General features: G+C 48.3%; 1 protein-coding gene across 1 annotated transcript; it reads right to left on the reverse strand.

Annotated features, from left to right (window-relative positions):
* Window positions 1–412: 412 nt before the first annotated feature.
* Window positions 413–9,159, reverse strand: LOC129743469 (uncharacterized). Its single transcript, XM_055735505.1, has 3 exons — window positions 7,760–9,159; window positions 7,157–7,529; window positions 413–835 (listed from the first exon to the last, which is right to left on the reverse strand). The coding sequence occupies exons 1-3, from the start codon at window positions 9,157–9,159 to the stop codon at window positions 413–415; spliced, it is 2,196 nt and encodes a 731-aa protein (XP_055591480.1).
* Between the last annotated feature and the right edge of the window lie 1,182 nt (window positions 9,160–10,341).

Raw genomic sequence — 10,341 nt, forward strand, 5'->3', positions numbered from 1 at the left:
CCCATGAACAGTCTTTGGCGTCACGGCATAACTGCTTGAAACGTGCCCTCTTACTTGCGTTGATGGCCCTGTGGAGGGCCGATCTCGCGCTTGTGAAGAGGCGCCTAAGCTCCGTTCTCTCTTCTTGGGTCCTTGCGTTCTGCATCCTGCTCCTTGCCCTATGGCAGTCGACATGCAGACCCGCGATTTCCTCTGTCCACCAGTAGACGAGTGGCCTAGTGTTTTTACGCTTGGCCCTTCTTGTCATTGCAGCATCGCAAACGCTAGCTAGAATCCTCATCAGTTCTACCGCGGACAGGTTGTCCAGGTTCGTCTTCCAGTGCAACACTTCGACAAAGGCGTTCTGGTCAAACTGTGTTGTCTTCCAGAAGTTTTCCCCTGTCCTAGACTCACGTCTACCTGTTCGCATACTTTAGCCTAACCGATAGCAATTCACGAATTGATCGCTATTCGTGTAGGCCTTTCTCACCATCCAATCGCGTACCAACCCCGGGCTACCAAAGGAGACATCTATGGTTGACTCGCTCCCGTTCCTATGGTAGGTTCTGGTATTACCTACGTTTGTCAGGTCTACATTCAGCCTTGCCAGGGCTTCTAAAAGAATTTGGCTTATGGGGTTTGTGAGAGGGCTACCCCATTCATCGGCCCACGCGTTCAAGTCGCCAGCCATAACGATAGGGCTTCTCCCCGTGAGCACCTCTACAATCTTATCAACCATAGTGCCGAACCTCTCCAAGGACCATCTTGGGGGAGCATAGCATCTACAGAAGTGGATCCCGTTAACTTTGGCTATCACCATACCTTCGTGTTCAGTCGCCACCACCTCTTGAATGCACTATGGGGTAGCTCCATACAATGAGGCGGCAAAAAGTATGATTAGGTGTTTTGGACTATTTTGTTATTTTTGAAAATTTTGTATGAAAATTACTATTTTAACTAACTTAAAATAAATTCTAATAAGAATTTTGCATAAATAGCTTGTAAAGTATGATGCTTGGTCTTATTTTTGACCCTACTTTTTATTTCTTTTGAAAACCAGGTTTTGGACTAATTGATCATTAAATGATAAATAACATCAAGACATTTCATGAAACTCAAGAGAAAAATGTGAAAAATGATTGATCAATCAAGAGAAACATTTTTTTTGACAAACCAACATCAACTTTGTTGAATTTTTACTCATTAATGGGTAAAAATTACCCATTTGCATGATATTTGCAGCTTTATTTGACTATAACTCAAAAAACGGTGCTTTAAGGTGCCTGGAACCTCTTTCATTGTATTTTTAGGACTTGAGAATAGATCTTGATAGTGAAAAGAGTATGGGGAAATGCGAGGGTTTTTTTTGGCAAGCCTTTAAAGTTTTTGATTTTTGAAAAAAATAATTATTTACTCATTTTTATCATAGATCAATTTAGAGTGTAAAAATTTTGAATGGTTCAAATGATAGCTTTTAATATAAGCTTTCATATGGTGTACTTTGAATTTAAGAAAAAAATGTTTTCCATAGAAATATATGTGATTTAAATTTTTTTTCTTCATCATATAATTTTTACAATTTTTCAAAGTCTGATGTCTGTGGTGCGTTCAGTATTCAAGATAATGAGTTGAAAAATTGAAAACCCCATAGTGGAATGGGGAAACTACCTGTTACCCATATCGCGGCCAGTTTGGCATCATTGGTCATAAGGTTTAAGGCAGGCTTACTGGTATTCGCTTTATTTAATTCAAAATTTCGCCGTCTTAAGGAACTATGAACAATGATTTTTCGTTCTGTTTGCGTTGCCTAGCGTTCCTTGTGATTTTCTCCTCCCGATTTACAGTCATTGTTTGCTCCAGCAATCATTCGCTTCGCAACAGAATCCATTCGTGCGCAAATTGATTCGGCGCGAGTTGATAACGATGCTGTTGATTCATGCCTAGACTCAGACCCTCAAGGAAGAATGCTACTAGGAGGACAATTCCCAGGATAAAGACTGAGCCCATATTCGATAAATAATTTACACAACTTGAGAGGAAAAAAAACCAATATTGACATACATATTTTTGGTTTTTGGGCTCCTCTTGAGTTCCTAGAATTAAATCGTTTTTCTTCGTGAAGCATTCGTGGCGAAGCATGATCGTCAGCGAGTTCAGAAGAAGTCGAATGATTCGACGTCGTCTATGTGCAATTTTTTCATCAAGGGCGAATGATGATTGTTTGATGGTTGTCGATAGTAACTCAGAAAATAACTGATCACTAATTAGGGGAAGAAAAACAAACTAAGTATGCGTCGTTCAATGCTGAATAGCGTCATTTAAAAGAAAACAGACGTTTCTATGTCTATGTTAAATCGTTGGTGACTAGGATCGGGGGAAAAAATCATTCTGATCAAAAATTAGCAACCTTGGTATAAGGTATAAGCTGTAAGGTATAAGGTATAATGTATAAGGTAAAAGGTATAAGGTATAAGGTATAAGGTATAAGGTATAAGGTATAAGGTATAAGGTATAAGGTATAAGGTATAAGGTATAAGGTATAAGGTATAAGGTATAAGGTATAAGGTATAAGGTATAAGGTATAAGGTATAAGGTATAAGGTATAAGGTATAAGGTATAAGGTATAAGGTATAAGGTATAAGGTATAAGGTATAAGGTATAAGGTATAAGGTATAAGGTATAAGGTATAAGGTATAAGGTATAAGGTATAAGGTATAAGGTATAAGGTATAAGGTATAAGGTATAAGGTATAAGGTATAAGGTATAAGCTATAAGGTATAAGGTATAAGGTATAAGGTATAAGGTATAAGGTATAAGGTATAAGGTATAAGGTATAAGGTATAAGGTATAAGGTATAAGGTATAAGGTATAAGGTATAAGGTATAAGGTATAAGGTATAAGGTATAAGGTATAAGGTATAAGGTATAAGGTATAAGGTATAAGGTATAAGGTATAAGGTATAAGCTATAAGGTATAAGGTATAAGGTATAAGGTATAAGGTATAAGGTATAAGGTATAAGGTATAAGCTATAAGGTATAAGGTATAAGGTATAAGGTATAAGGTATAAGGTATAAGGTATAAGGTATAAGGTATAAGGTATAAGGTATAAGGTATAAGGTATAAGGTATAAGGTATATTTTTTTTTTTTCAGTTGGTAACCACAGGTGGTAAATCCCGGTTTACGGATTGTATTCCAAGGCACGGCGAGCCACCGCGAGCCACCGCGTCCCCCCAGTTTGCTACTCTGGGTCCATGGGTACAATGGGCAGACTCATGATATACTCCGTGTATACCCCCTACTCCCTAAACTCCACCTGGGGCCACAGACCTGGTTCCCACCTCGAACTGTTTAGTACACTATGCTTCAATAGTGGGAGGTCTATTCGCGCTAATGCGCTCAAAGGCAATACTCATTAACGAGACCACTTTCAGCAAAACCTCTCATCCTTACGACTCGACGCCTGAACTCTCCTCTAACGACTTGAGAACCGACATCTCCTCGCAATGACTCGAGATTCCCACACAAACCTCTCCTCTTCGCGACTTGAGGCCTGATCTCTCCTCTGACGACTTGAGATCCGACCCCTCCTCGCATCGACTCGAGGTTTACCTCTCCTCTGCACGATTCAAGGCCCGATCTCTCCTCTAACGACTTGAAATCTGACCTCTCCTCGTAATGACTCGAGGTGACCACTTGTACCCCTCCTCTTGTTGGTAAGGGGCCTGATCCCTCCTCTTACGACTCGGGACCCGACCTCCTATCATAAAGACTCGGGGTTGACCACACAAACCTCTCCGCCTGAAGGTTTGAGGCCTGACCTCTCCTCTAACGACTCGAAGCCCGACCTCTTATCTTCAGGGTTCGAAGTTTGCCACCTTGCCCGTCGTGTGCCAGATCGAGAGCAGCTTATCCTGGACTCGCGCCTGTCACGGCACACGCGCGGGACTTAACGCAACTACTCGGATGATTCCCGACGAAGACGTCATCCTACACCGACTCGAATGGCTCGCCCGGCGTCGAGAGCCACTCTACCCGTGGGTATTCCCCGAACGTGGAATAACCCTTTCCCAACGATTTCCACTGCGAAGAAGGTCAAGTCTTATCCCCGCAGCTTCTGTCGTTGAGAACCGCTCTACTCGGATACTCCCCGAAGGTGGAGCATCCTACACACGAACGCGGCGCACCCACGGCATCCGCTACGCAGAAGGTATTGTCTTATCTTTGTAACTTCAAACCGTGGGGTCGGACGCACTCTACTCGACAGCCCCCCGTCGATGGGGTCAGTCTACTCCGACCGTTGTCCGGTCTTCTTTATCCCCCTTGGTTGGCATCCCTAGGATTTTTGGCCCGCGGATTTTCCTGCCCGTTGTGTGCCAGATCGAGAGCAGCTTATCCTAGACTCGCGCCTGTCACGGCACACATTCGGGACTTGGAACGCTACGACTCGGATGTTTCCCGACGATGACGACATCCTACACCGACTCGAGAGGCTCGCCCGGCGTCGAGAGCCTCTCTACCCGTGGGTATCCCCCGACAGTGGTTAACCCTCTTCCTTCGAGATCCGCTACGAGGAAGGTAAAGTCTTATCCCCGCAGTTTCCCTCTTAGGAAGCGGAACTACTCGGATACCCCCCGACATTGGGGTATCCTACACACGTTCGCGGCGCACCCCTGACCTCCGCTACGCAGAAGATGATGTCTTATCTTTGTAGCTTCGATCAAGGGATCGGACGCACACTACTCAGATGCTCCCCGCCGATGGAGTCATCCTACACCGTTCGCGGACTGCCGTTGGTTCCAGATCCTCTGCAGGGCAGTCATGATCCGGGTGAACCCATCACTGACCGCGTGCCAAGTGTTGGAATCCGCACACATCCTCTGTACAACGTTGTCTGCTGTCGTGTCAGGCCCGCAGGCGGCAAATATGGAAGTACGTACCGCCGCAAACCTCGGACAGACAAACACCACATGTTCGGGTGTTTCCTCTACGTCACCACAATCTGGGCAATATGGCGAAGCCACATGTCCAAACCGGTAGTGGTACTTCATGAAGCATCCATGACCAGTCAGGAATTGCGTCATATAGAAGTCCACTTCACCGTGCCTTCTTCCGATCCAGCTCCCGATGTGCGGGATCAGACGATGGGTCCACCTTCCTCTCGTTGAGCTGTCCCACAGCTGCTGCCAGTTGGACATCGAGTCCTCATTGGCGAGATCTCGAACGTTGGGCGTGTCTCTGTTGTCGTAGCAATAGACATCCTCCTCTAGCAAAACCGAGATGGGCATAACACCCGCTACTACACAGGCGGCTTCGGACGACATGGTCCGGTATCCGCTGATAACCCGCAGGTTCATCAGCCGCTGAACGCTGCTAAGTCGCTGCAGGTTACAGCTTCCTCCCAGGGCCTGCCTCCAGGCCGCTGCTCCGTACCGCAAGATCGAAGTGGTCACACTTGCAATGATCCGCCTTTTGCTGCTTTGGATAGCCGAGGAGTTCGGCATCATTCGTGTGAGTGCGGCCGTGGCCATTGCCGCTCTCTTGCACACGTGTTCGACATGGCTCGTGAAGCTGAGCCTGTCGTCAATCATCACCCCTAGGTACTTAATTGCGCGTTTAGACACGATGTTGCACGGTCCAACGGCAATGGTACCTGTTTGGGGTGATTTCAGGTTGGTGATAAGCACCATCTCGGTTTTGTGGTGGGCTAGACGCAGGCACTTGGAGTGCATCCAGCGTTCCACTTCCTGGATAGCTACCGTGGCCAGTAGCTCAACCTCCGCTGTTGAGGAGCCCCTCGCCAAGAGGACTACATCATCTGCAAATCCTACGAGTTCGGCTCCCGATGGGAGGCTCGTTCGTAGGAGTTCGTCGTAGGTGATGTTCCACAGAACCGGGCCGAGAATTGACCCCTGTGGAACACCCGCCGAAACCTCTTGTGTTCGCAAACCCTCGCCGGTCATATACTGCAGTTGGCGATTGTGGAAGTAACTTTCCACAAGCCTATACAGATATGCCGGGATCCTCATTTGGATGAGCGACGACGCAATCGCTGTCCAACTGACACTGTTGAAGGCGTTCTTCACATCCAGAGTGACAACCGCACAAAAGCGGAGCCCTCTCCTCTTGGTCAGCCTGGCTCTGTCCGCTACCTCGATGACCGAGCGGATGGCATCTACGGTGCTGCGACCTCGACGGAAACCAAACTGTTTCCCCGAGAGTCCGCCCTCACTTTCCGTGTATCTCTGAAGTCGGTTCTGAATCACCTTCTCCAGGACCTTACCCGCTGTATCCAGTAGACAGATCGGCCGATATGCCGATGGGTCTCCTGGACGCTTACCCGGCTTTGGCAGAAGAACAAGTTTCTGCCGTTTCCACGTGTCAGGAAACACCCGTTCCGTCACGTATCGTTGCAACGATGTTCGGAACATATCGGGGAATTCCCTAATCGCGGCCTTCACCGCGACGTTCGGAATGCCGTCCGGTCCGGGGGCCTTCCTCGGTTGGAGAGACTTGGCGATCTCGCGAAGTTCTTCCACCGTTATCCTCTCTTCGGCGCTGGTGTCCCAGTCACACGGGACTGTTGGCCAGCGGGTAACATCGTGCTGTGGGAACAGCTCATTGATGATGACTCTCAGTTTATCAGGGCACGTTTCAGGTGGTGCGCCCCCACTTTTAGTTCTGCCCATGACTATCCGATAGGCATCACCCCATGGACAGTCGTTGGCGTCACGGCATAACTGTTTGAAACGTGCCCTCTTGCTTGCGTTGATGGCCCTGCGGAGGGCCGATCTCTCGCTTGTGAAGAGTGGCCTACGCTCCGTTCGCTCTTCTTGGGTCCTTGCGTTCTGCATCCTGCGCCTTGCCCTATGGCAGTCGGCGCGCAGACCCGCAATTTCCTCCGTCCACCAGTAGACGGGTGGCCTAGTGCTTTTATGCTTGGCCCTTCTCGGCATCGCAGCATCGCAAGCGCGAGCTAGAACCCTCGTCAGTTCTTCCGCGGACAGGTTGTCCAGGTTCCTCTCCCAGTGCAACGCTTCGACAAAGACGTTCTGGTCGAACTGCGTTGTCTTCCAGAGGCGTTCTCCTGTACGAGACTCGCGTCTACCTGTCCGCGTACTTGAGCCTAGCCGATAGCGAATCGCGAAGTGATCGCTATTCGTGTAGGCCTCGCTCACCATCCAATCGCTTACCAACCCCGGGCTACCGAAGGTGACATCTATGGTTGACTCGCTCCCGTTCCAACTTTGGTAGGTACTGGTATTCCCTACGTTGGCCAGATCCACATTAAGCCTCGCCAGGGCTTCTAAAAGAGTTTGACCTCTGGGGTTTGTGAGGCGGCTACCCCATTCAACGGCCCACGCGTTAAAGTCGCCAGCAATAACGATGGGGCTTTTCCCCATTAGCACATCCACCATCTTGTCAACCATAGTGCCAAACCTCTCCAAGGACCACCTTGGGGGAGCATAGCAGCTACAGAAGTAGATCCCGTTAACTTTGGCCACCACCATGCCTTCGTATTCCGTCGCCACAACTTCTTGTATGGGGAAACTACCTGTAACCCATATCGCGGCCAGTTTGGCATCATCAGTCGCCCAATTAATGCCATTCGCAGCTCTGCGATATGGGTCTGCCACTAGCGCGATGTCCAACTTTTCCTCAACTGTCATCTGCCGCAACAGCTGGTGTGCTGTGTAGCAGTGGTTGAGGTTAAGTTGGACGACCTCTATGCTCTTGGCGCCCGGGGTGGTACCGCCTGCGCCTTTGTGTAGGCGGGGCACCTAGGGTTGCCAACAGCGTGGTCTCCAGCGCAGACAGGGCATTTAGCAGGCTTTTTGCAGTTAGCCGACTTGTGGCCGGTTTCGCTGCAGCGCCAGCATATGCCACTTCTGTCTGGCCCAGTGCAGTCGAACGACTTGTGACCGTTCAACAGGCACTTGAAGCACCGGTCCGGTTGCTGGGGGATGGATATCTGACAGATAGACCATCCCACCTTTAGCCGCCCACACTTAAGTGCGGCGTTTGCTGCTGCAACCGGAAGTTTGACCAGCCCAATCTGCATACCAGATTTGGGAGGGCCATTCCGCAGACGAACCGTCATCTGGTCAGAGCAGATTTTGCACTGCTCGACCAGTGCCACCCGCAGTTCGTCTTCCGTCGTGACTTCATCCAGGTTTTTAACCCGGATGGTCACTTCCTTACAGAGGGCACGCACCTCGGCCTTGTCACCAAGGGCTTCGGCGGCCTTAGCCGTAAGGGTCCCGCTGGAGTTTCCAGCACCACGCTTCAGTTCGAGGATCATCTCGCCGGTGCGTGTCCGACGGATCCTCCGAACTTTCTCGCCTAAATCGGCGAGATCTTCGTTCGTACGCATCTGTCGCAAGACATCTGCGTACGTGCCCTCAGGTGCTTTGACGACAATCGCCTCGCCCCTCTCCCTGACGCGACGTTTGCGTCGTTGGGGTTGGGGTTTGGCTTTTCCCGTCTCCGTACCTTTGGGCCTTCCCCTTTTGCGCGATACCGTCCGCCATCCGGTATTTGCGCTCGTCGGCTCATCTGCCTTTTCGGCAGGGCCTTCCGCCCGCTTGGAAGCGCTGGCCGCAGGATCCTGCCGGACAGACGGATCCTCCGCTCTTTTCTTAGGGTCCCCGGGTCTGAGTTCCCCGGGAGACCCTCTCTTACGCTTGCTGTTGCCAGCAAACGCAAGGCTGCCCTCTGTTTGGGCAAAGGCATTGACCTTCTTTGGGCGGATGGTGTCCGCCCTCAGAGGGGTCTCTGCCGGCCCTCGCTCTTTTGGTCTGGCGGCCTCGGGCTCCGCAAGCCGTTCCACCACAGCTTTGTTGGCTGCGATGAAGAGCTGCATCACCCTGGCTAGCTTCTCGCGTATTTCCTTGTGGATGTTGGACTTCCCCTTCACACATTCCACAAGGTCAGCGATGCCAGCCATGGCCGTGACCAACTCTACTGGAGCTCCCGGATCTTGGAGTTCCGGGGAGCTCAGTAGGTCTTCCAGCGCTTCCTGTACTTGATCGTACGGGTCCGCTCGCACATCGCTCGGTGTTTCCACCGACGTTGCCGTCGGGTCCACCGGGTTGGCAGATTGCCTAACCGGCGAACGCCTAAGGCCACTCCCGCCGAACGGATTCGAGCTCTCGCCCTTATCCGTTCCGTCCTTTTTCATTTCTTTTAGATTTTTTGGCATATTTGATGTTTATTTGATGGTATAAGGTATAAGGTATAAGGTATAAGGTATAAGGTATAAGGTATAAGGTATAAGGTATAAGGTATAAGGTATAAGGTATAAGGTATAAGGTATAAGGTATAAGGTATAAGGTATAAGGTATAAGGTATAAGGTATAAGGTATAAGGTATAAGGTATAAGGTATAAGGTATAAGGTATAAGGTATAAGGTATAAGGTATAAGGTATAAGGTATAAGGTATAAGGTATAAGGTATAAGGTATAAGGTATAAGGTATAAGGTATAAGGTATAAGGTATAAGGTATAAGGTATAAGGTATAAGGTATAAGGTATAAGGTATAAGGTATAAGGTATAAGGTATAATTAGATGTTGACTCACTATTGGTCACTAAACTTTTGCCGTTAATCTGAAATGATATTCTTACTAAATAGTGTGATCCTGCACACACCCATGGCAAACTGTTGTAGACCAAATTATTACAAATTTAAATTCTTGTAAACAAGGATAGTTGTTCATGCGATTTTTGACCATTTACCGTTCAGCAGAAATAGTACTACTCTTCTCGGGTCCCCCAGCATTATTCAGTTACACTGAACAGAGCAAAGCTGAGCGCATAGCATTTCTTTCCCCGAAAAGGGATGGCATTTTTAATTGGATTCCGGGCTTGGATGCGCCATGGATGCTTAATTTCATGTTGTTTTAGTTTGGCTCCCGTTGTCCACTGAATAATTTATGAACTGTTGTGATACGGCGCTGGGCGAGCGATACTTTTTTCTCTTATATTTTTTAACGGGTGATGTATCCTTTTTCCTCGATTTTTCATGTCTAGTTCGTTGGTTATCTCCAAAAATTTCTAGGGTTTTTTTTTCATGTCAAGGTATAACCTTCCAAATAGCATAATTTAATCCTACATATCAAATTTCCGCTTTCCCCATGAGCAATTTGTCCCGTGGACCGTCGCTTTTTCTCTGGAAGACATGCCTGGTGTGGCCAGGAGGATATAAATTTAAAAATTAAACTTTTCACTCCTATGTTGTGGGTGAATGAGAATAAGAGAACATGCTGTGGACCGATGTCAGACACTTGTTCGTTTTCTTCTCCTGCGATGTTTGTGGTTTATCTGGAAGTCAACATAAGGATCGAACTTCAAAGCGAAGCAAGT

The sequence above is a fragment of the Uranotaenia lowii genome, chromosome 2 (genome assembly GCF_029784155.1).
Source record: "Uranotaenia lowii strain MFRU-FL chromosome 2, ASM2978415v1, whole genome shotgun sequence".
Lineage (NCBI taxonomy): Eukaryota > Metazoa > Arthropoda > Insecta > Diptera > Culicidae > Uranotaenia > Uranotaenia lowii.